A 25,207-nucleotide genomic window follows, 5' to 3' on the forward strand; every position below is an offset into this window, starting at 1 on the left:
TCCCGTGGGGAGTAGGAGAGGTAGTGGGTGGTGGTGGGTGGGAGGAGTACAGGGTAGGGATTTGTAGTTGAACAATTGATGACAGGTCTCCCACTTAAGTGTTGGTGTATCACTGGCTTAAGTGACAGTTATAAAAGGTCATATGATTGCACAGGATCTGATTGGAGATTACACCAGATAAGTGGGGGCCCCGACATCGCGACATGTCGTTCGCGTTGTGCTTTGGAGAATGGGTGTGCGGTTGGCGAAGACAGCCGCACCCTAAATTGATATTATAGGCAACTTGCATATGAGGGTATAGGTTGGGAGTATGAGTGTTTGGTGGGAGGAGATCCAGTTTAACAGAAGTGACTTCTTCAGTTAAGCCTCTCTCGGGTCGTGGGTTCGGACCGACTGTCATCCGCGCTGACGTAAGCGGTATCGATTCTGGCCCTGATTGCGCGCACTCACAGCTGACCCTGCTCGGCTCCGAGGCACGACCTCCTGCCAGGATCCTCATTACAAATGCACGAAATTTTATCAAACGGATTATTTTTCTCTTGCTATACACAAATGTTTTCAAGATCATTATTAAAAACCACCACGGCCGCCGTGGCCAGATCCTCCGGAGGTGCCTATGGGCTCAGTGCCGCTGCCGCCGGTGTTAGCGCCAGCAGATTCGCCGCACGCCTCCCCCAATTTACTGTTCCTTCCTCCACCCGATTCTACCATGATAACGTGCTTGATCACTACAATAACCCCCGTAACGTCGGAACCTTGAACAAAAACGACGCCGACGTGGGAACCGGGTTGGTGGGTGCGCCTGCTTGTGGAGATGTCATGAGGTTACAAATCAAGGTTGACGAAGAAACCGGAATTATCGAAGATGTCAAGTTCAAGACGTTTGGGTGTGGTTCTGCCATTGCTTCGTCGTCATACGTGACTGAGTTGATCAAGGGGAAGTCTCTCGATGAGGCTTTGAAGATCAAGAACACCGCCATTGCAAAGGAGTTGAGTTTACCCCCTGTTAAGTTACATTGTTCTATGTTGGCAGAAGATGCCATTAAGTCGGCTGTTAAGGATTATAGGAGCAAGAGAACGGCCGTCAAGCCCACCTTGGGTCCTGATGCCGTGGCCGCCCCGGTGTCCGCTTAGGTTATGTGGGAGTTGGGGCCTACAATGTATTCTAGTGCTATTGCTTATCGATTGTAAATAAATATTGAGTATTGAATGAAGGGTTGTAGAGGTGCGAGGTGTGTTGGTGTAGGAGTCAGCGCTTGGGTGTAGGAATCACAACTTGAGTCGTTCAGACCCATTCAGAGCCTCGTGTACTCCACATACTTCAAAAAACCCCTCTCCATGTATTCACTGTCGAAATCAAACCACCGCATCCGCATCAACGACACCATCGCCATCATCACCATCCCCCCAATCACACCATACCCTATTCTCTTGTACCGGCTGCTGTACCGTCTCGTATACCGTAGCATCCCACTCACTATATGGTAGCTCGACACCAGTACAAGCATCATCAACAACCCGGCATTGATATACGGCCCGTATCGCACCAACGACCGGTTCAACACCACCCCCACGTACTGGAGACTCACACCCGCCCGGTCACCATCTACAGCGATTGGTGCCTCTTTGAACTTAAACTTGTGCACCCACAATAACGGCATCAAAACGTACCCACTGAAACTGAGTGGACTCAACCCCGTCCATCTCGACACCGCCGACCGCCGCAGCCCGAGCCCAAGCAAACCTGTGAGGCCTCCCAAGCCGTAGTCCTGATCCAATTGGTCGCCCACCACCAAGTTGTTATTATTAATTCGCTTGGTTTTATTGGCTGTACGAGGCAGCACCATTCGTATGCCTATACCACACGCCACATGAGCCGCCACGGCCCCGGAAAAAAACGCCTCCACTGGCACACTTGTGTACAACAGTCTGGCGGCCTCAAACACCTCCTGGCATATTTCCATGGGGAAATTGAGTCCTGGGAACCCGATCACGGACGCCGTGTGAAGGCCATAAAACCCCAAAAACGAGTACGCACTATACTTTTGCACGGAGCGAAGGATCTTCACAAGGGTCTTTCGCCACAGGGTGTGGGGCACGGCCGTCTTCTCGAGCTCCTCTACCTCTGTTTCGGGAATTGGCTGTGGTTTCACAGGCGATAGCAGTTGTGTCAAGTCCATGAGTGCATCAGCAATGCGCGCACTTGTTTTTCATCCGTTAACCTTTTGCGCCAACATGTCTACGTTTACCCAGATCCGAAACCAGATCCTTGTGCTTGAGAAGCAAACAGACCTGTGGCTCACCAAGTACTCGGCGTACGAGAAGAACCTTCTGATCAAAGAAGATGTTGACCAAGAGTCCAACATCACCGCCCAATTGCATAATGGGTTCGCCCGCCGGGAGGAGTTGATTGATAAGTTGAACCGTATAAACGAGTTTGAAAACTTGTCGACGTCCAAACTACAACAGTTGACAAGACACAAGGAAATCTTGATTGATCACAAGCAAATTTTTGCCCGGTTGGCGGGTTCCATCCAAGAAATCAAAAATAAGAACAACTTGTTATTTTCCATTCGATCCGACTTGAACAGCCACAAGCAACGGTCTGACCAGCGAGCCAGTGCCCAGGATGTTGATGCCCACGACTATATTTTGGACGAGTCGGTTCGAGTGGGTGGGTTCAATGATATTGCCAATAACTTGTTGGCAAGTGCCTACCGCACTCGAGACGAGTTGATGAGCCAAAGAGGGTACCTTAACAGCGCTCAACTGCGGATGTCCAACACGCTTCAGCGAGTGCCAGGAATTGGGACATTGATATCAAGAATCAACACTCGAAGAAGAAGAGACACGTTTATCTTGGCTACGGTGATTGCCGCGTGCATTTTGCTCTTGTTCTTCGTGTAAGGACGGGAGCACCTGCCATGAGACTATGCCTCCTGAAGTGAACCTTCCCAGCCCCTAGTGGTATTATTCGTTCCAATTGGTGCAAATGTGGGATTTCGGCCTACCCAGCTTTTCGCGCTCAGGGGATCAAAAAGTCCCACATTTTGCAGTCATGGAAGACGACCTCAGATCCAAGATCCAGCAGATCAAGTTGCAGCGCATCCAAGAACTTAACTTGAAGTTGAAAGAAAGTCTTCTCAGACCGCGTGTGCCCACCTCCGAAGCCTCGCTCTCGTACGTACATCCTCCTTTTCTCAACCCCAGCCACCACACCTTAAGCTAACTCCACCTTTTCAGCATCATCAACTACACGCTCCAAATCCCTGACTACTTGATCCCCATCATGTGGAGCCTTTCTCCCGAACAAAACCGATTCCAACGGTTTCAAATCCATCAAAATACTCACAAACTGGCCTCCACCACCCTGGGGTGCTGCGTTATCATGTAAAGTACGTACATTTATATCAATTCATAACCTAACCCCCAAATTGCTCTTCCTCCTCTTCGATGTGCACCTCGTGCAAGTTGTTGACCGACTGGCCACCTAACGTCACGTCGATTTCCTGCTCATCGCTACCACACCCACAGTCGTAGTCCTCCAAAATCGTCGTACAATCAAACTCCGGCTTACCCAATCTCTCGTTCACCTTGTTGTGGACATGGCACCCCCAGATCGCAGCTGTCTTACGGTTAGTCACCTGTGGAGGATACTTTTTCAAAAGGCCTTGGAAGTGTCGAGCACAGTCTCCACAAGGATACACTTGTCCAAACAAATGAATATACTGCAATAAGGTGGTCTGTTCTTGCTTCGACGGCTTCTCGGGATAACGGGCCAAGATCGTATGGAGCAAGCGCCACGCTGCGTTTCCGAGTTGTGCTTTCAACGTCTCGTTAGCCATCTTGGGCATAAATGGCTGTTCAGTGATTTCCCCAAACATGGGCTGGGACTCAGGAATCACTTGTACCTGAAGCTGGGACTCTGGTACTGAGGCCATTTCGGAGGTGACTTCGCCTTGCTCGTTCGTGGAGAATTCCTTGTCGTCAACCAAAATACTCTCTTCCGAGTAACCGCTGTGTAAATTGACATTGGCAATAGCGTCCTGGTTGTTCAAATGGAATTGGTCGGGGGTCTTGTCTAAGTTGATGGGGGTGACACCTTCGACGGTATCATTGCTACCGGAGATGGTATATATCAATGCGATGACGACCAACATCGTCACCGTGAGGGTCAACGGTCTCCTAAAGTGTTTTGTCATATGAGGGGGATTATTTTGAGGTTAAAGTTTGGTGGTTTTTACAGTGCGCATTATCGATTGGGTGATTCTTTTGATCTATGAAAGTATTATTGAGTGGTGTCCAACACAGGAGGCAAGGGTTCGTTCCCGACAGAGACCAACAATTTGACCCCGTACACAAACATCACCAAGAGGGCCAATGACGACCATAACAATAAGTTGGCGGTGGTGGAAATGTCTCTCTTTGAGCAGTCAAAGCCCGACCAGTTGGTGGTTTTCGACAACGTCTGGTTGAAGGTCGCGGAGCACGCACATGACCAGCATCCTGTGGACACCTTGGTGCAAAGACCGTGCGAGTTGCAGTTGGATGTCTGCACCTGGCAAGTTTCTTCCTTATCGAAACATCCGTTAGTTTGAAGAGTAGCATCTCTAAACACCTTTTGCAACTGTTGGTTTCTCTTAGCCAACTGCAATGGGGCTGGTACCGCATTGTCAATGACGAGAATATCGAACTGTGACAACTTCAACAACGAGTTCAAAATGTTTTCACTCGATTGGTACGTCTGGCTGTCTTGTCCGATTTTACCAGACATCGAGTGAAGTGAGTTCAACTGCACTAACACCACGTCGTGAGGGCCGAAGGTGTGGTCATTCAAATGGACCAACTGGCTGATTTCGGTGATGAAGAACTTGTCGTTGACGTAGTTGATATCATTGGAGAAGATGTTCTGTTTGAAGTTGCTCCAAATCGACTGGAGCTTCACATCAAAGTACTTAAAGTGGTCTTTCAAGCCACTGACAGTGCTGGCGTCACTGGCCACTACGCTGATTTCCTCTGTTACCGGTACCGCCTTGGTGGCCGACTTGATCATCTGGTGGTACTGATTCCAGAACTTGTTGGGGTTGGAAATTTTGAAAGAAGGCTGTTCCGACAACTCGACGCCACTAAGTGACACCACCAACGTAGGCCTGTCATTTGGCGGGTTGATTTCGTTTTGTTGTTCGATGAACTCGATGGTTTCATGCTTGTTGTAGTCACTTAACTTAAACACATTGAGGTCAAGCTTATCGCTCAAATACATCAAGGCCTCCTCGGACGACACATAGGGAATTAGTGATGGCTTGGATAAGTCATTGAGGTGGTAGACGGCGATTTGCGACGTGGTGGCAATGGCCACCGTGAAGTATACGCAAGCAGCTAAGAATAATTTCATGTTGTAGCCGTAACCCTTAATTTTCGTTCACGCAAAGGCCCGAGAAGTGAGAAGAAGAATGGGCACGCACGCCTTTCGATGCAATCTAGGATACCATATACTGTAATGACTACACACGGCAATAAATACTTTAACGACTAATACGGCAATAAATACTGCAACGACTAATACTTAACGACTGATGAACATTGTCAACAGCATTAGTTCGTCTCGTCCAACGTGATGGTAGGTGAGGGCATCGAGCTCTGACAATGGAGATTCGTCTCTATCGACAATGGGGGCTTGAAAAGGGTCCTGGTCATAGACCGGGACCGGGCCATGCTGCTGCCATCACTAGCAGTGACAGCCTCGGCATCGGCCTCCTGTGGGTGCAACCCAAGCCTATGCATGGAGAAAACATCAAAAATCTGGGGTTTGGGTTCCTGGTACTTGGCCGTCTCCGACAGATGGGCTGCCTTGAACCGCTTTAACATGTTGACCGAAAGCGAGTCGTCATCGGCCGTACTACCGTCAAAACTTTTGGATCGTTGTAGTAGGTTCTCCTGGAGGGTCACTTTGACTCCGGGGTCGAGGTGATATTTGGAACGAATCTCCAGGTTGATATAGTGATAGAGCTGTTTGCTCGACTCTTCATCCTTGAGAATGATGATGACTCGGCTTAAAAACGGCAAGTTGGACCAGGTGGATATTTTGTTCAAATAGTAGTCTTCATCTCCCTGGTAATCTATGTTTAAGATCTCCAATTTGATTTGATCCACGAGGGACATGGGATGGTTGGTTTTTATAAAGTCCTGTCGGGAGAGTTCGGAGATGATAATGGAGGTGTTCATGGGATTTAGATTGGAGGAAACGTGATTGGGGAGAAGGTGTGATTAAGAAGGAAATGAATTTGAAGGCGTAATTGTGCGCAGAACAGGGACTTGGGGAGAACGAACCGAATGGAGCCACAAACGGCACGAGTGCGAAGCTTGTGCGCAGCGAGGGAGAGATGGGTAGGTACGAGTAGAGATGCCGGTAGAGGTGCGGGTAGACACTTTGGGATGTAGTGCTGGTAGAGTCCTGGGAGGCGGTGGTGTTGGATGCAATGGCAGACATCCATGTAAATTTGGGAAATGTTCTTAGTTCCCTGATAAGATTTCCTTGGCGTGTAAAAAGAGCAAATTCTGCATAATACAAAAAAGTTGGTCAAATGTTTTTGATAAAAATCTACCAAAACTCTAGCACAGCCCGGTAGACCATATGGTTGTATCCAGGAAGTGTTCGTTGCCAGACCCAAGCACAATTAGTGAATTTAAGGATATGCTGGAGAGAGAGTCGTGTGTGGCTGGGACTCTTCGCAGCCAAGGCTTAGAGATAGCAGATATGAGAACTGATAGAGGTGAACAGAGACATTTTCCAGAGGTTGGTGTAGAAGCCGGACGCGGACGTCAGGCTTGAGAGTCATTTATTCAGGCTATATCAATGGCGAGCACAGTAGATAGGAAGGCTGCCAGAGGTCCTCGTATGTGGTGGAGTGGGTAAACGGAGCAGAATTCATGGTCTGAGGGCACATTGCTCACAGAGGAAGCTTATAGTTTGAGTCATCTCGAGGTCACAAGCATTGTTTTGGACTCCATAGTAGTCCACTAATAATCCCTAGTTTCTCCATGTTCCTTCTCTTTTGTGCTAGCTCTCTGTTCTCAGCTCGTTGGTAAAGTAAATATCATAGTGAAGCTTGCACCCGGGATTGAACTGTCCTCCGCACGTCGGACACACAAGCGGCGAGTACTCCGCGAAAGTCAACTCCGTCTGACACCCGCCACAGAGCACCACAAGCTCGCTCGAGCCCATATCATATTTTTCAATGGGATGGCCAGCCAGCTCGTGGCACTGGTAACACGGATAATACGTCTCACAGCACCGGAACTTGATGGCAATAATATCCTGGGGGTCGTGGTAGTGCACACACCGCGTGTGCGAATCCATTAGTTCCCCAAGAAGCACTATACTATTGCCGTTCGTAGACTCTAACAGGGGCATTGGTTGACCAAACGAATCGATTTCCTGCTCGCGAATCTGGTCGCTTGGGGCTGGCACGAACCGGAGACGATTTGGGGCACGCTTTGGTCGGCACCCGCCGTGGAAAAACAAAACGTCGCACCAACCGCGCATCCCCAAGACCGGGGCGTGTTTCTGCAGGAACACCCAACCCCCGTCACAAACATCTGGTGAACCCACCGACCCTCAAACCCACGAACCTCAAACACAAAACTCCATCACAACTCACTCACAACTCACTTCAGCTAGTCACCGCCAGCGGCCCCGCGAAACTCTGTCTATTTGTTGTGTATACATGCAGGTGCAAAATTTGGTGTCGCATCTTAAACAATCGCGATTGTTTGTTTGAAACCTGAAATCACAAAAACAATTGGAAATCCACAAAAACACACCGGTCAACCCCAAACTTCCACAAAAGCCATCGTTGCCCCGATTGTTTTCATTTTCACTTTGTTGATTTTTGGGTTTTCTACAAGCTGTTGTTGAGATACTGTCTGTTTGATCCCCTACATCCCTTCTTCCACTTGGGCTCCTTTCTGTTCTAAACTCCCACTTTGTTTGAATTGCATCTATTCCATAACCCCCAAATTCCCTGACACTCGCTCCTTTTTTCTTATTTGCAATCTTCATGAACTCGTTTAGACCCGACAAACACCGTAAGGTGTTGAATGACTTGACCCTTAATGAAAACACAAAGTCCTATGAACGGTACGACAAAAAACCAAAGTTATTCAAAGACCATGTAAATACCGCCAGTACCTCGTCCTTGCTCGAAGACAAGGAAATCGAAGTTGACCATACCCAGATTGTTTCTGAGTTGGAAACCCAGCTATTACCATACTCTAACGAATTCCACATGGATGGCCCCATTCATCAATATGGTGAAAACGACCCCCAACAAGACGACGACGACGATATCGAGGGCCCCGACTACGTGCCGGAGTTCGACGATGATATCGATCTTTCTGAGCTTGAAGACATAGACGACGAAGCGGAAGATGCTGATGAAGATGAAAATAGTAACGAACCAGACCAAGAAAACATACCACCACCAGCCGACGTAGGTGTTTCACAAGCAGATGCTAGTTTCTCCAAACATGTGGCCATGGAGCCGCTATGGAACAAGGCCATTTTCGGCGAGTTGGAGGTAATCATGAAGAAGTACTCTTCTAAAACCCTAGACGAAAATGATGAGGACACTTATGATGTTACGATGGTAGCAGAGTATAGCCCTGAAATCTTCAACTACTTACACCAGTTGGAGTACAAGCTTGTGCCCGATCCCAACTATATGGATAAGCAAGACGAGTTGAAATGGGAAATGCGAAGTGTATTGATCGACTGGGTGGTGCAAGTCCACTCACGGTTCAACTTATTGCCTGAAACCTTGTACTTGACTGTTAACTACATCGACCGGTTCTTGAGTAAGCGCAAAGTCTCCTTATCCAGATTCCAGTTGGTGGGAGCCGTTGCATTATTTATTGCTGCCAAATACGAGGAAATCAACTGTCCTACCATCCAAGAAGTGGCATACATGGCCGACAATGCGTATTCCATCGACGACTTCTTGAAGGCCGAACGCTTCATGATCGACGTGTTGGAGTTCGATATGGGCTGGCCAGGTCCTATGTCATTTTTAAGAAGAACCTCAAAAGCTGACGACTATGATTATGAGACCAGAACCTTGGCCAAATACTTGTTGGAAATCACGGTGATGGACTCTCGCTTTGTGGCATCCCAGCCCAGCTGGTTGGCGGCGGGGGCCCACTATTTATCGAGAAAGCTACTTAATAGGGGCGGTTGGAGTGAACTTCACGTTTTTTACTCTGGCTATACCGAAGACCAATTGAAGCCTTTGGCGGCGGTGTTATTGCGAATCTGCGAGAACGCCGAGACCAACCATAAGGCCATCTTCGACAAATATCAGGAAAGAAAGTATAGAAGAAGTTCCACTTTTGTGCAAGAATGCTTGGAGTCCATGAGACATTGAGTTGGCCATATATCACATCATCAGGCATTTCTACCCCGGTACCTCACGATTCTTATCGTGTAGACAGGTATCACCAGCACCCTACGATTTATCGTTATAATACTTTGTACCATATCTTCACTTCATTTGCATTAAGTTAATATACATCTTTGAAGCAGCAAGTTGCAGCCAACTTTAAGAATCGCGCGATGATGAGAAGAAAATATCTTCAAATTTCTCCTCAAAATGCTTTCCAGATTATCCAGAACATCCAGATTACCCGTGAGATCAGTTCTCGGGTCTAGAACCTTGGCCCCCACCTTTCGTTCAAGCCCAATACTTGCGATGAGATATTACTCGTCACCAGACAAGGAATTGAAGCAGATTTTAAAGGAAGAAATTGACATTGTTAAGCAGATCCCAAATGAATTGGATAACTCATTTAAAGACTTTTTGATCGACAACAAGGTGGAAGTGACTGCCGTCGATGGAAGTTCCAATGTCGAATTGACCAAGCACCTTGCAAATGGTGAAATCTTGAAGGTTTTCTTTGACATTGATGAGGTGACCGATATCCCTGTTGACGAGTTGGCTAACGAAGAAGGAGAAGTCAAGGAAGTGGACTTTGACGAGTCCATTTCCAACGTCGATTCATTGTTATGCTCAATCAAGGTGTTGGTGGCCAAACCCACTGGAGAAGGATTGTTTTTGAACTTGTTTTTGCAATCGTCCGAGTCTGCGTTCTTGGTGGACTTTATCACCCACAAGCCAGACGCCTCCAAGTTTTTGGAAGAAGCCAGAAAGGGTGACTTCTTGGACAAGGTACAATACCAAGGTCCCAGATTCAGTGAATTGGATGAGAGCATTCAAATTGGCTTTGAAAACTATTTGGAATCAATTGGGGTCAACCATGAATTGGCTGACTTCATTCTCAGCTTTTCTGAGTTGAAAGAAGAGAACGAGTACAGACAATGGTTGGCCCGTGTCAGTAGTTTCTTTTAGGTTGTTTGGATGGTACGTATCTTGTAAATAGCGTGAATGTATGGTATCATCTAATTTGTTGCTGGGGAAGGTGAGGTGAGGGTGGGGCTGAAGCCCTATCACTAATAGTCCTGGCTCCCGCGCGCCCTCCAAGTGAAAAATTTATTTCCAAACCTCAAACTCTCCAACTATAATGTCTACTGAAGCTTCTATTTCATACGCTGCATTGATCTTGGCTGACGCCGGATTAGAAATCACCTCCGACAACTTGGTGTCCATCGCCAAGGCCGCCAAAGCCGATGTCGACTCTGTTTGGGCCGATGTCTTTGCTAAGGCTTTGGAAGGTAAGGACTTGAAGGATTTGTTGTTCTCCTTGGCCGCTGCTGCCCCAGCCTCCGGTTCCGCCCCAGCTGCTGCTGCTGGTGGAGCTGCTGAAGAAGCTGTCGCTGAAGTCGAAGAAGAAGCCCCAGAAGAATCCGATGATGACATGGGATTCGGTTTGTTCGATTAGATAACTTCTGTATAATTATTAATAAAAGCAACGATTAAAAGGTGTAGCAAGGTGTCAACAACACTAGTAAGAGTGATGTAAAGGTTGAGAGTTTGGAGTTACAGTCATTTCAAAGGTGTAACTACTCTGGTGAGACAACTTCGGTGGGTGTGTGGGTCAGAAGTGGAAGATAGTATGGGTCAGAACCAGTTGAAATCAGCTTCCCAAATTTGCAGATCCTTCTTCTTCTGCAACCTCGCTAGCTACGAACACCAGGAACAGGTCTCCCATACAACCAATGGTGGCGTTCTTCTCTCTCAGATGACACTTTCAATCTAATGTTCAAGCATTGCTGCAAAATACCATTTGTCGCTCGAAACGGTCAATTCGCTGTTTCCAGACGCTGATGGATCACATGATATGTATGCCAACAGGCTTCAAGCAGTGGGTGGAAAGGATTCTTGTTTATGAAAAATTTCGACTGCAGAACCAAATCTACAAAAGTTAACCTTAACTCACTCGCATTCAACATTCACGCCCAACAATTGATCGTATCATCTTTTTACAGATACCGGACTTCAACCGAAACTGCCAGTCCCGTCATGAAGATCTCTATCCTTACTGCAAGCGGCAGGAGTTGCACTCTCCTGAGCCATTTTCCATCGGATAGTCGTTTGCGCAGATCCAAGGCTTATCTAAGAAGCCTTACCTATGGTTCTGCCGTACAGTTGCCCGGTAAAGTGGAAGCCGATGGTAAAAAGATACGGCCTACCACCCCCGGTCGGCAACTAGACCGAATTCCATCAAGAAGAATGATTTACTAAGGTGACGCATTGTTGGGATTGCCCGGATAAGGGTTAAGTCAACTAGCCGATAGTCCTGGTAGTTATAGAGGATATTATCGGTGGTTGCTGCATTGCTGAAAGACCGGCAACGGCTCAGGACGGATAGCCATTTGTTGCCCGAAGGGTTTGATAACACGGGTAAGTAAGGGTACAAATCCGGGGGTGATTTGTTCCATTAACCGGGGCACACCCTGAGGTTTTGCCGCGTACGATTGAGCAATCGAGCCGCCGCTTACATAAGAATCCAACCTGTCTGAGAATCGACGGACCTGTGGCCGATACTCACATCCGTCATAAACCGCGCAAACCTGCAGGGAAAATATCTCGGGCCAGCTTCCGATTTAGGTAACCCCATGGTTGCCCATACGGAGGCTGGAACAGGGGCATGAACGGCCAAGTCATCCACGGGTGGCCACAAATGTATATTTCACAAACACCACCTTTCAGATGAGCTTAGAAGACAGGCTTACCTCTCACTTCAACAACTACCATCGGTTCTGTTCATCAATATCGTTTATTGTCCACAGTATTGATTTGTCAGACAATTTGTCAGCCGTACTTGTGTGACGGATATACCGTAGTGAGCAGAAAACCGTTGGGGTGAGCCCGTGTGCAGGACGACGTATACGTAGAATCAAAAAGAACTTGCGCGGCAAGCGGAAGAGTCGCGGAGCCGAGTAGCAGCCGTGGTCGGAACTAACTCCTTTTCGAGGGCCCCCCGTCCTAGAGCAAATATTTAACAGTAACTATTAGTAATTCTGTCAAATTACTAATTGAACAAGATTAGTCACGACAGAGCAACGACACAATCCAAACCTTAACCATGAAGGTCCCATCAGCTTATGATACTATCTGTTAATGGTCCCAGACACAAAATACCATGCCATCGGTATCCGGTGGTAATATGCCGGCAGGTATCAATCGGATGACTATCCACACCCGAACAGCTGAGGTTTCAAAAAGATCGGTTGCGGATGAGTTTTTTTTTTTTCCCTCGTTTGGGCTTCCGGCTTTTATTTTATTTCCGAGTGCTTACTCAAATGTATTACTAAAGCAATTCTTTTTTTTTAACTTTCGATAATTTCTGCATCAATATAAATATAACTACAGATCCCCCAGATTTTTTTAGACTTATCAACAACCTAATTGTCAATCATGTCATCCTCTACTCAAATGTCTTTTGCCCAAACCTATGTATTGGCCTCCAAAGTGAGAGGCAAACTTACAAAGGATGCCTCCAATCCCAAAGTATCGTTAAGAAGCTTGGTGGTACAAGCCAACATGTTAGACAATTTGATGGACCATATCGCAAGTGAAAACTCCAAACGTCTAGACAAATTGAACAGAGTAAAGTTCGAACTTCCAAAGACTCAGCGTCAATCGGACACTTCATCGCCACAATATACCACTAGCATAAAAGAATATGAAGTGTCAAGTGATAGTGACTCAGACGTCGAATTGGATGACTACGATTCAGATTCGGACGACTACTACTACAGTTCCGAGGAAGAAGAAGAAGAGGAGGATGAACGTTCATACACGGCTGTTAAGGTGGATTTGTCCACACCCATGAAGCTTGGTACCATCCAAGAAGAGTCGGAAGTACCTGGGTTATCAATTTCCGACAGCGAAGAGAGTGACGACGAATTTGATGGCAGCCACTTCAAGGCGTCTCCCAGTGTGATCGACCACCATTCTTTGTTCCACAACAACAAGTTGCATCAACACCATCACCACAGAAATGATGCTATATATTCGATCAACGAAGTGTTTTAAAGCTCACTATTGTTGGTGATGATGACTACGACTGATTACGACCTTTTACGACCTTTATTTCTTGTACCTAGAATTTTTAATTACCACATATTTCGATAGAATGACTGAGTAGACAATTGATACACCTGGCTGAGCATGAAGAATATTCGAAAGAGACACGGGATTGGAGCGCGGACACGGACGGAGCTTGGGTAGTTACCGCATTAGGTGCTATTGCCGTGGGCTTTAGTGCGCTTTTGGGCGCAAGCGCGCTGACATAAGCGGAACTTAGGATTTGTTTTTGCTGCCGAATCAGCACCCGATGGTACGGGTGGTGGTGGTGGTGCGCTGAGATAAGCGGTGTTAATTTTGCTCAGCCCATAAACATCTGTTTTTTACACAATCATCTGACCATATGCAGTGGGAGGCTGGGGTCAGAAGATACATGCATATCAGCTACTATCTCCTCTTACAGCAAGCCTTGGATTGTGGACCCATACACACCCCACATCCCCAGAGTGTTCTAGTCTCACTTTAAGACTGTTTGCTTTTATAGCCGGCCCTCACCAGCTCTGGCCGTAGATACCTGCAGATAATCCCCTGCTCTTTAAACTAAACTTACTTGATTATCTATTGTCCTAACTAACCTAATACAAATGTCCCATTAATAAATATACCATGTAAATCAATACCACCAACTTGACCATACGGAGCTGATGATGCTGAAGCATCACTAATTTTTGGTTTCTCATCACCGCTCGATGTTTGGTGGACATCGAGTGGGGTTGATGCTTGCCCACGTCCGACTTGAACCGTGGGCGTGAAAAGTGAAGGCTTGGCACCTGGGATGGGGGTTGCACCTCACTGGCGGCGGTGGGAATTAGACTCTTAACACTCTCACTGACACCCGTGTCTTTGAGACTATCATTGCCCGTATCTGTAACTTTTAAACTCTCACCTCTATCACATTCATGGGGTGTACCCTCGGTAGATTCATCAATAATGTCCTGGAACTTTGGGAGGAGATCAAAGTCCTCATCCTTATCATCTATTATGCTGTTAAGGGTCTGTTTATCCTGAAAGTCGTATGCGCTGGTAAGACTTTGTGTTTCAAAACTCTGGATCTCGAGTTTCTTACTCTCAAGTACATCATCATATGATGGAGGACCTTTACGCCTACCACCATGAGTACCTACATGTCTATGTTTTATCCGCCGTATCTTGACCTTGACTTTTCCCGGTATTTGCATTAGTATCATTTGTATCGTTTCACCCGCTCAAAAAAAAATGTTGTGCTTATCTTGAGGCTGATTGCTTTTATTTATACGCATTGACACATTTAAAACTATTAGTATTCCATGCATCCGAGCCATTTGACCCGTCTGCACATGAATAGGTTTAAATTTAAGGTTGGCTAGTACTAGCGGTTCTCCACAATCATCAGACCCATCATCCCACATTCTTGGCCATCTAATCATATGGACTGGGCCCAGATCTTGTCTAGATCAAAACCTATTTGTCATCATACCATCGACTGTATCTAAACTCTAACAGTATTTGAAACACACACGGTGGTGCTGATTGACAGGGTGATTGTGTTTACGCCATTGTTTCAGGTGGTTGCGGTGTGTCAGTATGTGGTTGCGGTGAGTCACTTGGTGGATCGGAAGATTGCGCTGAGAGACCATAATTGCGCATGTCGGATCCTGACGCCACAGTACCCGATGCCATATTTGCTCTACTGTCCGATGGCTCATCTCGGGTATCTGAGACATCCACATACCCACCTTCTCCGTGGTAGGGAAACCCCTCGGAAGTGGTGGCTGGTATTTGAGCTGACATCCCATGGAATCCGTCAACCGGTTTTGGATGCAGGATCGGACAAACTATCCGAACTTTTAGACATCCGAGCATAGACATCGACCTCCACCTCAGACACTTGATGTCCGCTGCGGGCCCGAAACTGGACCATGCACTACTGGGCACTCCCACGATTCAGTGCCGGCGGCCACCAATTTTTCGGAAAAATGCCTCCTTAGCTTAGTGGTAGAGCGTTGCACTTGTAATGCAAAGGTCGCTAGTTCAATTCTGGCAGGAGGCATATATTTTTTTTTTTGCTTCAAGTTCACGCACCCTTTGCGATCACTAATAATCAATACTCAAAAATCATTAAATGAACCCATCGTGATGAATCGACTCAAGTTGTTTCGCTGCATCCATACAAATCGACGCGTGGGAATCGGCTTAGGAAACACCCATACCTTGCACCACGCCGTCCTTGGCCCCCGACTCGTGCCCACCAGCCCCTTGTTGTTTAGGCGTAATATCAACTTTAGCAAGCCGTTCATAAAACTAGTACGACTTCCCGGGTATATTGGCGGTACGATGGCGGCAGGAGGCTCATACGTTGCGTACAAGGTCGAACAAGCGTCCTCCTATACGCTGGACAAGTTTTCGTCGCTCAAGGACTTTACCACCAACTGGTTGGATAAATCGTCTGATTTCCTCAAGAATTTCCTGGACCAAAACACCACCAAGACGAGCGGTGATGAAGGTGGAGGTAACGGCGGTGACGGCGACACCACAACTGCGTTGGGTGCCACGGCGGCCGCCGTGGCCGTGTCATCAGATGAACAGGAAGATGAGGATGACGAAGGCGAGTTGGAAGAGTTTGAGTTAGACGAAGCCGACGAGGATGATACCAACTCCCAAATGCTTAATTTGACAAAACAAATGATCGAAATCAGGAATATTGTTTCGCAGGTTGATGACTCCAACCACTTGAAATTGCCTTCCATTGTGGTGATTGGATCTCAGTCAAGTGGTAAGTCTTCTGTGTTAGAAAGCATTGTGGGCCATGAGTTCTTACCCAAAGGTGATAATATGGTCACCAAGAGACCCATCGAATTGACTTTGGTAAACACTCCTGAGCTCAAGGACACCCAGGTGATTGAGTTTCCAGAGTTAAGATTGAAGTTTGATGATTTCAAACTGGTGCAGAAGATGTTAGTCGATTTGAACATGCAAGTTCCCAGCCATGAGTGTATAAGTGATGATCCCATCAATGTCACTATTAGGCTGGCAAGCATTCCGGACTTATCATTGGTTGATTTACCTGGTTATATCCAAGTGGAGAGCGCAGATCAACCCACAGAGTTGAAACAGAGAATCAGAGGTTTGTGCAACAAGTACTTGGAATCTCCCAATATAATATTGGCCATCAGTGCGGCCAATGTCGACTTGGCCAACTCGGCGGCGTTAAGAGCAGCTCGGTTGGCTGACCCAAAGGGTGAAAGAACTTTGGGAGTCATCACTAAGTTGGACTTGGTGGACCCCCTGTACGCCAATAAGATTTTGAATAACAAAAAGTATCCCTTGAGACTCGGGTACGTGGGTGTTATCACCAAGTTGCCCAAATCTTCCAGCCAATCGATCTTCAAGAAGAATCCATTGTCCAGCCACCAATCATATTTGAGTCAACAAAACCTCGAGATTACTTACTTCAACGAGCATAAGTCAGACTTCCTCAACTGCATTGTGTCGACTAAGAACTTGAAGAAGAAATTGATTAGGATCTTGGAGAAGACAATGACTCAGAACTTGAAACCTACTCACTTTGCCATCCAGAAAGAGTTTGAAGAAACAAACTACAAATTCAAGGTGGAGTTTAATGACTTGCCTTTGACTCCACAGATGTATCTAGCCAACAATCTTGACTTGTTGAAGTTGTCCATCAAAGAATTAAGCCACAACCTCTCCAAGAAGGAATTGAAGTCATTGATAAAGAACGAGTTGGATCAAAAGATCTTGAACCTACTTGCGAAAACTTACTGGACAATTGATGATGGCCACGAATTAAAAGAACTAAGCAATGCCAAAGAGCACGACCTTTATTGGGATCGAAGACTAGACATTATCAGCTCCAGTTTAACCAAATCAGGAATTGGAAGGTTAACCACCAACTTAATTACCAACGTGTTATTACAGGAAGTTGATAACTTGGTTAATAATACTCAATTAAAGAACCATCAGCACACCAAGAAACTCATCAGAGAGGTGGCTAATCAAGTATTGAGCTCTAAATACTATTCAACTGCCGACCAGGTGGAGAATTGTATTAAGCCCTTCAAGTATGAGATCGAAATTGAAGACAGGGAATGGTTGGCATCCAGAGAGAATGCCATCAGCTTGTTAAGAGAAGAGATCAAGAGTTGCGATGATTTGTTCCAGGATTTGAAAGCTCATATTGGCGGTAGAAAGTTAAACCAAGTGATGAAGTATTTAAATAATATGAAATCTGAAATCGATTTCAACCCAACCGAAGCTTTGGGATTCTCTACAACCTTGATAGAGAGAGGAAAGATGGCCAATTTCTTGCAGGATAGACTTTCTCTCTTGAAGATGAGATATCAATTCTTGAAGAACAACAATAAGTGTAAGGCAAAGGGAAACAAAGTCCAGTGTCCCGAAGTTTATCTTGATGTGATTAATACGAAATTGACTTCGACCTCGATTTTGTTCTTAAATGTTGAGTTATTGAATGATTTCTATTATAACTTCCCCAGAGAACTTGATGTCAAGTTCTTCAACAATTTGTCGATTGACCAAATTGAGCAGTTGGCCAAGGAGGATCCAAAAATCGAGCAGCACATCAACTTGCAGAAACGTAAGGACTTGTTGCAACTTGCCTTGAACAAGATCGAGTCCATTTTGGCCATCAAGAGACTTGAACATTGAAAGGTGATGGTGCTTGTATATAGTGATACCTATGCAAAAGAATACACAATTTGTATATATAATAGATTGTTATTTTACAATCTTAATGATTTTATCAAATAACGTATCCAAGTTGTCGGTTTCAAAGATATTATTAAATGAGTTCAAGTCGAATGTCTTAAATGAAAAGTTTTCAATCTCATCGGCTGGGACAGAGGAATTGGCTGCTGCTGCCGTTATGGATGTTCCGTTGATCTCAGACTCATCGGATTTTAATCTCAACTGGTTGGTAGAGATTATTCCGCTTCTTAACTCGTTGTCTACAAACAAGAACCCATCATTATAGGGAATTATACTGTTGACGTAGGTGCTGTGAATGGTTGCGAAAACTGGATGCAAATCATTGGGCTTGAATAACATCACTTTACACCTTTCTGAGTCTTGGATATTCAACGCCAAAGCTACTAGCTGGTTGTTGGTACAAAGATATGTCTTTCCCTGTGCGACAGCCACCTGAGCCATTAAACTGTTGAACTCAAACGTAACCAAGTTGAAAGACACAAGTTTGGTTTTACTCAATATGATCAAGTCTGTTCCCACCAACTCAATTGACCGGATATGAGACTCCACAAGAGACAACGGCTGCACCAACTTGAAGTTGGAGTTAACCATGTACACCACATTATCATGACTTACTACTATGACCGAGTTGTCTTCACTAATAGCCAAGTCCACAGACTTGGACTCTGGTTTCATCAAATCAAGAGTCTTTACCACCGCCCAGGACTTATTTCTTAACTTCCAGAACCGTAAGTTGGCACTCGCATCTGCTGTGATGAACCCGTTTTGATAGGGCATAACACTCAATACTTGAACCTTCAAGTGTGGGTCTATGATCTTGGTGACCAATTCCCAGCCGCTGGCACTGGCAGGTTTCCAAAACTTCAACGCATAGTTTTTATCATCCTGGCTCAACAAGTTTTCAATCTCATTGTTATTGACAATGTCCAAGGTGCACATCCACTCTCCATCGCTACTGAACTTCAATTGCGACACTGCTGGGTCCATCAACTTCAATTCAGATTTGACTTTACCGGTAGGTACTACCGAAGAAACCGTCTGGTGAAACAACTGTTCATTTTTCACCAAGTCAAACGCCTGAATAAACGAACCACTGGGCAAATACAAGTGGTTTGTCTTTGGGTTCGCTTCCACAATTGAGGTGGAGTTTTTGATGTTCAACTTCCTCTTTAAGTTGGGCCTGATGCTGTTCACAGACAACCTAGAAACCAAATCAACTGCGGACAACACCAACAATTCGTACTGACCATTGATATTTAAGGCTAAGTTGTAGTTGTCGGGTTTGTTGACATCGACGGAGATTTTATCTATGACACCGTTCAACCTAGGTAAAAATTGGGTCTTATCGTTATCAATTTGCCAAATAACAAGAACCTTTTCATCACCTCCCGATAACAAGAAGTTTTCATGAAAATGCAACGTCTTGGCAGGGCCGATATGCCACCTTAAGATCTTTTCGTTGTCGTTATCATCATTAAAAATTATTTGGATAGGACCCGCAACCGAGCCTAATGCTATAATATTGTCATTGTTCACGGCTATCGATATTATAGGAGACTTGTAGTTGAACGTCTTGATAGCCACCTCCAAGTCGTTAACGTCTGATGCAGGAGGATCAACCAAGAACCGTGCCAAGCTGATACTGATCACTTCTTTGTTCTCGTTCAATATGGCCAAATACTCGTTATTCAAGGATTTGGCATATTTAATAACTCCTGACGTTTCGTAGATGCGAGATATCACTCCTTCAGGGCTTCTATAGGTAACGTTGATGTTCTTTTCTCCACTGACAAAGAGAAGACCCCCGTCTTCAAATTGGTTAATCACAACACTGATAGCTTCCGTTACGGGGCCAAAAGATACCACTGGGTTCACCAACCGCTCTTTCCAGTTAACCTTGAGGATTTCATTCGTCTTGTACACGATGAGGTTGCTCAGATTCGAAGGGTCCAATTTAGCATCCACACAGTCGGACAAATCCAAATCTACTGTTCTGGTACACTGTCTAGTGGAAATAAAGTACACTCTGATTTGGTGGGATAAAATTGCAAGGAAGTATCTTCCATCCTCCGAGTAGATACCAGCCACGCCTGTACTCACAGGGAAGTCGAGGACCTTGCCTCCGTTGGTCATCGATATCGACCACTCCATTATTATCTATATTTGTGTAAGACAGTGGAGTTGATGAGATTGAAAATTTTAAAGGTCTTCGCGAAGTGCCACAACCAAACGGTGATGGCTAGTCGCACTCTTCCAACAGAAAACTTTTTTTCACAAACAGATAAAGCTCGCTTCACTAGAAGATGATCATTCCTATTCGTTGTTTTTCTTGTGGTAAAGTTGTCGGAGACAAGTGGGAGACCTACTTGGACTTGTTACAAGATGAAAACATCACTGAAGGTGATGCGTTGGATCAGTTAAAATTGAAGAGATACTGTTGCAGAAGAATGGTGTTGACCCATGTTGATTTGATCGAGAAGTTTTTGCGGTACAATCCATTGGAAAAGAAGGACATCAACTAGAACTGAGGTTCCTCAACTCCAAACACTGCCACCCGCAACTGCATCTCCCCCAAAATAACCAATTCTGTATTTATAAGCAAAGTTTCATGAAGGTTTCTGTATATTATTAATAAAATTCTATAATACATGTTTTAGTGTAACAAGTTCTTTAAGTAGTCTACTTGTGCTATGCTCTTTTTGAAGTCAGAGTAATCAACATTGGTTTGGATCTGTCTCATTCCAATACTCTTATTTGGGGTCAATGTTAATAATGATATCGATTCTAAGTTGGTTAAGATCTCCAAGAACTCGGACCTTTTCACCTTGACGATTTTCTTGGTGCCAAACTCCTTGTTTTTGTAGTAATCATAAAATGCGTTGATGGTCATGCTAGAGTCTTCTTCGCCTTCGAACCGGAATAGGTATATGATGATGATTTGCTGCAAATAATTCAACTTGCTTAAAATTGAGTTTCCATAACTCAAATTACAAACCTTGGCGATATGACTGATAGACACTTTTGGAGCGTCCACCAAGCCATACCGGGATGTGTCATCCATCTTTGCTTTGAGTTCCTGTTCCAACAACTCGATGCTTTTGTACAATACATCAAAGCATCTTCTCAAGTCACCAGTACTGGAGGATACTTTTTTGCAGCACAATAATATCGCCGACGAGTTGACTATAGGAACAAAGCTCTCGTCCAAGTTTTCCTTCTCCAACTCCACCAATTGTTTCAACTTCTCGGTGACTATCAGCCTCATTTTTTCAAACGTGTATGGCTTGAAGCTCACAGATTTGGGATTCAATTGATTCCGTTCCAATTTCGACAACAAGTTGGTTGTCAAGTCCAACGAGTTGGAAATGCCGATCATCACCAACTTGGTGGAGAAGCGAGAACTGAAGTGTGGGTCCGAGAGCTTGAACAACTTGAACAACACCTCCTGATCTCTTGTCAATAGATAGTCGATTTCATCCAATATCACCATGACCGACGAGTAGGATTTAATTCCACCCGCAAGCGCCTCGTGCAAGTCCCGTTGCTCGCCCAACTCCCGGCAGATTTGGGAGAAGATATCCTTGGGGTTCATCAACACCATACAGTTGATATTGACGACTTTGCAGGTGTGGGAGTTCAAGTGGATTTGTCCATGTTTGTTTGACATCTGTCCGAGGGATAATTCCAACTGGGCTGTCTTTCCGCACCCAGGAGGACCAGCGATGTATAAGCAGTTGCAGGTATTATCAGAGATACTCGATTTGATGAAGTTGTTGATGTAGGAGCCTTCGTGTTCCCTTCCTACCAAACAGCGGGAGTCGTCGATTCTGTGCTTGTGACCCCTCAGGAAGATGGCCTTGACCTGAGAGTACACGTCCGACTTCCGTTTGGTGGGTGTGGGGGGAGGAGTAGTAAAGAGTTTTTTGACAGCAGATTTGTCTTCATCTGGCTTGATGTCAAAGTTGATGATGCGGTTTTTCTCGGGGGTCACTGGCGGCGTGACGTTGGTGGAGTTGAACAAGATCTTTGATTTTTTCAAGCAGTTAAGCTCGCCAAAGGTGGAGGATCTTTTTCTAGACATGATGATGTGAATTGAAAAATGGATATGTAGAAGAATATATAGCTGGAAGCATTTTGCCCGATTAGGACAAATTGGGCGCGTCGCGAAATGCGAGGAATAAGGTGTCGCGATGAGAGGTGAACGCGTATGGTGCACCATGGGCATGGTGAACGATCTGGGAGGTGATCTGGGAGGTGATCTGGGAGGCGATATCTGGTAGCAGTTGGTTATTTGTGGCAGTTAACTATTGGTACCAGTAAACTATTTGTACCAGTAAACTATTTGTACCAGTTAACTATTTGTACCAGTTAACTATTTGTACCAGTTAACTATTTGTACCAGTTAACTATTTGTACTAGTGTTCTGGTATTTCAGTAGTCAACTCTGATGTAGCACTCAACTCGGATGAAGCACTCAACTCATCGGATATTCAAGTCGCATCCAAACGCCTTCTCGTACCTCTTCTATCTAAGATCCATCCTCTGAATCTGGTAATTCCATCACCCCTCCAACTTTCCTTCGTACTGGCGCAATATCTCCGCCAACGTCTCGTTCTTGCGCACCACCATATACATGTCTTCCGGCTTGATGGTGGTTCTGCCAGCATGGTGAGCAAAGGCCTCTAAATCCTCTCCCAAGTTCAAGAGCTGATTGGTCGTCAACTCCACCAACGACGCAGTGAACATGGGAGTCAGATGCACGCCAAGCCTGGCGACCTCCTGCTCCACGATTCGCAGCACCATGAGAAACACCGCCAGTTTCAACTGCGATTCGATCTCTTCTTTTGACATTGTGGAAGTGGTAGAGGACAAGAGCGCGAAAAGAAGGCCGATGGGTGCGACATCCACATGTTGAGTGTCGGGTGATGCGACATGAATTTCGGCCATGGGTCCATAGCAGCAACCGAGACGTATATGCACACCAAGGAAAGCATCAGCATCAACACCAACACAAATGCCAGCAGCACCGAACAGCACCAAACAGCACCAAACAGCACCAAACAGCACCAACACTAACACCAACCCACTGGCCCACCAATCCCGTTGGCCCACTACCACAACTCTCACCGGCACCCATTCCATCTCGTTTTTCATCTAATGCCGACAGCAAACGGCTTTAGCAGTCTTGCAGAATTACCTCATCAACGGCCGTCGGCAGTCGGCCTTGCTTGTATTAATAGCAGTTTCCGGAGATTCCTCATATCAAATGCAGCCCTGGTATATGTGTATTCCTAAGTGTTGCCGGCCGTTCCTCATCTCAAATGCAGCCCTGCTTACAAACTTGTTCTATTTTGCTAATCGCCACCCACCGATTCCAGGTGCCATCATGAGCAGTTTCCTATAAAAGTGGCAGCTACCACCATCCAATAATTACCACAAAATGTCTTCTTCAATACCATCAGAAATCACCGGATTCACAGTGCCAGACCAGTCCAAATGGGACCAGCCAGTGGTGCAAAAGTACCCTGCCAAAAAAATGCTTGAGCACGATGTGGTGATCAAAGTCCAGGTATGCTCAGTCTGTGGAACCGACCACCACACCACCTCCGGTGGATGGGGCCCCACCAAGAGAAAGGACCAGGTGGTGGGTCACGAGATTGTCGGTAAGGTGGTTGCTAAGGGTGACAAAGTTCCCTACAGCATCGGAGATTTGGTGGGGGTTGGGGCCCAAAGCAATTCCTGTGGTCAGTGCTCTCTTTGCTTGAGCGACAACGAGCAATACTGTACCAGGAGAGTGCAAACTTATAATTCCATCGATCCTTTCTCCGATAACTATGCCAACCAGGGAGGGTTTGCATCGCACATCATCGTCAACCACAGATTTGCATTTAAAATCCCCGACGGATTGACACCCGAGGAGGCCGCTCCTTTGTTTTGTGCTGGGTTGACCGTCTATTCCCCCTTGATTAGGAACTTGCGTGGTAAGAAGTCCCCGAAGGTGGGAATCGTGGGGATTGGAGGTTTGGGCCATTTGGCCCTTCAGTTTGCCAACAAAATGGGTGCACACGTAGTGGCCATCTCCCGGTCCTCGGCAAAGAAGGACGATGCCTCCAAGCTCGGTGCCCACGAGTTTGTGGCAACAAAGGAACTGGAAAATTGGCATGAAGAACATGCTCTGTCGTTTGACCTCATTTTGAACTGCGCAACCAGCTTCTCAGACCTTGATATTCCAGCTTTCTTTAACGTCGTCAAGCCAGATGGGAAGATCATCGGTGTGGGGTTGCCGGATGCAGACGAGACCATCACCTTGTCGGCCGTGGGATTGACCTTGAGTGGAAAATACATTGGTGGGTCTGTATTGGGATCCCCACAAGAAGCCGTCGAAATGTTGCAATTTGCAGTCGAGCACAATGTCCGTCCATGGATTGAAATCAAGCCTTTGTCCATAGCCAATTACGCCGACAGCTTGACCCGGATCAGCAAGAGTGACGCTCATTACCGATTGGTATTGAATAATTTTGAAAGCTTTTTCAGTTAAGGTTTACCGATAGTAGACAATGCTCATTGTTTTTTTCGCTAAGATTTAGGGTCTCGTACTTGATGCTATTTTAGGTGGACTGTACTTCATTGTTTGTACTTTATTAATAAACGTACTTTATTAATACACATACTTGTATACTTTGCACCTTTGTACCTTTGTCCATCTCATGCTTTTTGTTGGATATTTTGTTAATTTTACCATTTTTTGGTATCGTCCCGTAATAACTTTTCCCCTATTTCTCCACAATTGAGAACGTACCACCACCTACCAGATACCGCCAAGTTTGATGGTTCAATCCCAGCACAGAGCTGGGGGAGTCTTCTCTACAGTCCCGTCAACCATATTGCGTCGCACCGTGGCTCCATCTATCAATTGGCCCCACTTTTGTGGTTGCGCC

General features: G+C 45.9%; 17 protein-coding genes and 1 non-coding gene across 18 annotated transcripts; 11 read left to right on the forward strand and 7 right to left on the reverse strand. All coding sequences in view use genetic code 12, as the record gives it.

Annotated features, from left to right (window-relative positions):
- Positions 1–552: 552 nt before the first annotated feature.
- Positions 553–1,134, forward strand: ISU1 (iron-binding protein; the record flags this gene model as incomplete). Its single annotated transcript, XM_006689700.1, has 1 exon — positions 553–1,134. The coding sequence occupies one exon, from the start codon at positions 553–555 to the stop codon at positions 1,132–1,134; it is 582 nt and encodes a 193-aa protein (XP_006689763.1).
- A 1,101-nt stretch (positions 1,135–2,235) lies between these two features.
- Positions 2,236–2,907, forward strand: GOS1 (protein transport protein gos1; the record flags this gene model as incomplete). Its single annotated transcript, XM_006689699.1, has 1 exon — positions 2,236–2,907. The coding sequence occupies one exon, from the start codon at positions 2,236–2,238 to the stop codon at positions 2,905–2,907; it is 672 nt and encodes a 223-aa protein (XP_006689762.1).
- Positions 2,908–3,058: 151 nt separating this feature from the next.
- Positions 3,059–3,394, forward strand: STE18 (Guanine nucleotide-binding protein subunit gamma; the record flags this gene model as incomplete). Its single annotated transcript, XM_066157709.1, has 2 exons — positions 3,059–3,180; positions 3,244–3,394. 2 exons carry the CDS (start codon positions 3,059–3,061, stop codon positions 3,392–3,394), a joined length of 273 nt encoding a protein of 90 aa, XP_066013806.1.
- Positions 3,395–3,422: 28 nt separating this feature from the next.
- Positions 3,423–4,202, reverse strand: PSN45_001689 (FAD-linked sulfhydryl oxidase; the record flags this gene model as incomplete). Its single annotated transcript, XM_006690343.1, has 1 exon — positions 3,423–4,202. The coding sequence occupies one exon, from the start codon at positions 4,200–4,202 to the stop codon at positions 3,423–3,425; it is 780 nt and encodes a 259-aa protein (XP_006690406.1).
- Positions 4,203–4,288: 86 nt separating this feature from the next.
- Positions 4,289–5,395, reverse strand: PSN45_001690 (uncharacterized protein; the record flags this gene model as incomplete). Its single annotated transcript, XM_006690340.2, has 1 exon — positions 4,289–5,395. The coding sequence occupies one exon, from the start codon at positions 5,393–5,395 to the stop codon at positions 4,289–4,291; it is 1,107 nt and encodes a 368-aa protein (XP_006690403.1).
- A 200-nt stretch (positions 5,396–5,595) lies between these two features.
- PSN45_001691 (uncharacterized protein) lies at positions 5,596–6,225 on the reverse strand (the record flags this gene model as incomplete). Its single annotated transcript, XM_006689698.2, has 1 exon — positions 5,596–6,225. One exon carries the CDS (start codon positions 6,223–6,225, stop codon positions 5,596–5,598), a length of 630 nt encoding a protein of 209 aa, XP_006689761.1.
- Positions 6,226–8,060: 1,835 nt separating this feature from the next.
- Positions 8,061–9,422, forward strand: CLB4 (B-type cyclin; the record flags this gene model as incomplete). Its single annotated transcript, XM_006689696.2, has 1 exon — positions 8,061–9,422. The coding sequence occupies one exon, from the start codon at positions 8,061–8,063 to the stop codon at positions 9,420–9,422; it is 1,362 nt and encodes a 453-aa protein (XP_006689759.2).
- A 225-nt stretch (positions 9,423–9,647) lies between these two features.
- MAM33_1 (ribosomal P1 beta domain-containing protein) lies at positions 9,648–10,403 on the forward strand (the record flags this gene model as incomplete). Its single annotated transcript, XM_006689697.2, has 1 exon — positions 9,648–10,403. One exon carries the CDS (start codon positions 9,648–9,650, stop codon positions 10,401–10,403), a length of 756 nt encoding a protein of 251 aa, XP_006689760.2.
- A 172-nt stretch (positions 10,404–10,575) lies between these two features.
- Positions 10,576–10,893, forward strand: MAM33_2 (Mitochondrial acidic protein mam33; the record flags this gene model as incomplete). Its single annotated transcript, XM_066157710.1, has 1 exon — positions 10,576–10,893. One exon carries the CDS (start codon positions 10,576–10,578, stop codon positions 10,891–10,893), a length of 318 nt encoding a protein of 105 aa, XP_066013807.1.
- A 1,979-nt stretch (positions 10,894–12,872) lies between these two features.
- On the forward strand, positions 12,873–13,493 carry PSN45_001695 (uncharacterized protein; the record flags this gene model as incomplete). Its single annotated transcript, XM_006690337.2, has 1 exon — positions 12,873–13,493. One exon carries the CDS (start codon positions 12,873–12,875, stop codon positions 13,491–13,493), a length of 621 nt encoding a protein of 206 aa, XP_006690400.1.
- Positions 13,494–14,035: 542 nt separating this feature from the next.
- PSN45_001696 (uncharacterized protein) lies at positions 14,036–14,722 on the reverse strand (the record flags this gene model as incomplete). Its single annotated transcript, XM_066157711.1, has 2 exons — positions 14,036–14,077; positions 14,315–14,722. The coding sequence occupies 2 exons, from the start codon at positions 14,720–14,722 to the stop codon at positions 14,036–14,038; spliced, it is 450 nt and encodes a 149-aa protein (XP_066013808.1).
- Positions 14,723–15,501: 779 nt separating this feature from the next.
- Positions 15,502–15,573, forward strand: PSN45_001697. The gene has a single exon. It is a non-coding gene; the product is annotated as a tRNA-Thr (tRNA).
- A 284-nt stretch (positions 15,574–15,857) lies between these two features.
- msp1 (mitochondrial dynamin GTPase Msp1) lies at positions 15,858–18,209 on the forward strand (the record flags this gene model as incomplete). Its single annotated transcript, XM_006689692.2, has 1 exon — positions 15,858–18,209. One exon carries the CDS (start codon positions 15,858–15,860, stop codon positions 18,207–18,209), a length of 2,352 nt encoding a protein of 783 aa, XP_006689755.2.
- Positions 18,210–18,278: 69 nt separating this feature from the next.
- NAN1 (NET1-associated nuclear protein 1) lies at positions 18,279–20,420 on the reverse strand (the record flags this gene model as incomplete). The annotated part of the gene is made up of 1 exon (XM_006690334.1): positions 18,279–20,420. The coding sequence occupies one exon, from the start codon at positions 20,418–20,420 to the stop codon at positions 18,279–18,281; it is 2,142 nt and encodes a 713-aa protein (XP_006690397.1).
- Positions 20,421–20,572: 152 nt separating this feature from the next.
- RPB10 (DNA-directed RNA Polymerase II subunit L) lies at positions 20,573–20,791 on the forward strand (the record flags this gene model as incomplete). The annotated part of the gene is made up of 1 exon (XM_006689691.1): positions 20,573–20,791. One exon carries the CDS (start codon positions 20,573–20,575, stop codon positions 20,789–20,791), a length of 219 nt encoding a protein of 72 aa, XP_006689754.1.
- A 131-nt stretch (positions 20,792–20,922) lies between these two features.
- On the reverse strand, positions 20,923–22,350 carry CDC6 (AAA ATPase; the record flags this gene model as incomplete). Its single annotated transcript, XM_006689690.2, has 1 exon — positions 20,923–22,350. One exon carries the CDS (start codon positions 22,348–22,350, stop codon positions 20,923–20,925), a length of 1,428 nt encoding a protein of 475 aa, XP_006689753.1.
- Positions 22,351–22,829: 479 nt separating this feature from the next.
- On the reverse strand, positions 22,830–23,120 carry MHF1 (MHF histone-fold complex component; the record flags this gene model as incomplete). The annotated part of the gene is made up of 1 exon (XM_006690332.2): positions 22,830–23,120. The coding sequence occupies one exon, from the start codon at positions 23,118–23,120 to the stop codon at positions 22,830–22,832; it is 291 nt and encodes a 96-aa protein (XP_006690395.1).
- A 589-nt stretch (positions 23,121–23,709) lies between these two features.
- Positions 23,710–24,807, forward strand: ADH6_1 (Alcohol dehydrogenase; the record flags this gene model as incomplete). The annotated part of the gene is made up of 1 exon (XM_006689689.2): positions 23,710–24,807. The coding sequence occupies one exon, from the start codon at positions 23,710–23,712 to the stop codon at positions 24,805–24,807; it is 1,098 nt and encodes a 365-aa protein (XP_006689752.1).
- Positions 24,808–25,207: the final 400 nt, after the last annotated feature.

Source organism: Yamadazyma tenuis, chromosome 2 (assembly GCF_029203305.1).
Source record: "Yamadazyma tenuis chromosome 2, complete sequence".
NCBI classification, from domain to species: Eukaryota; Fungi; Ascomycota; class Pichiomycetes; order Serinales; family Debaryomycetaceae; genus Yamadazyma; species Yamadazyma tenuis.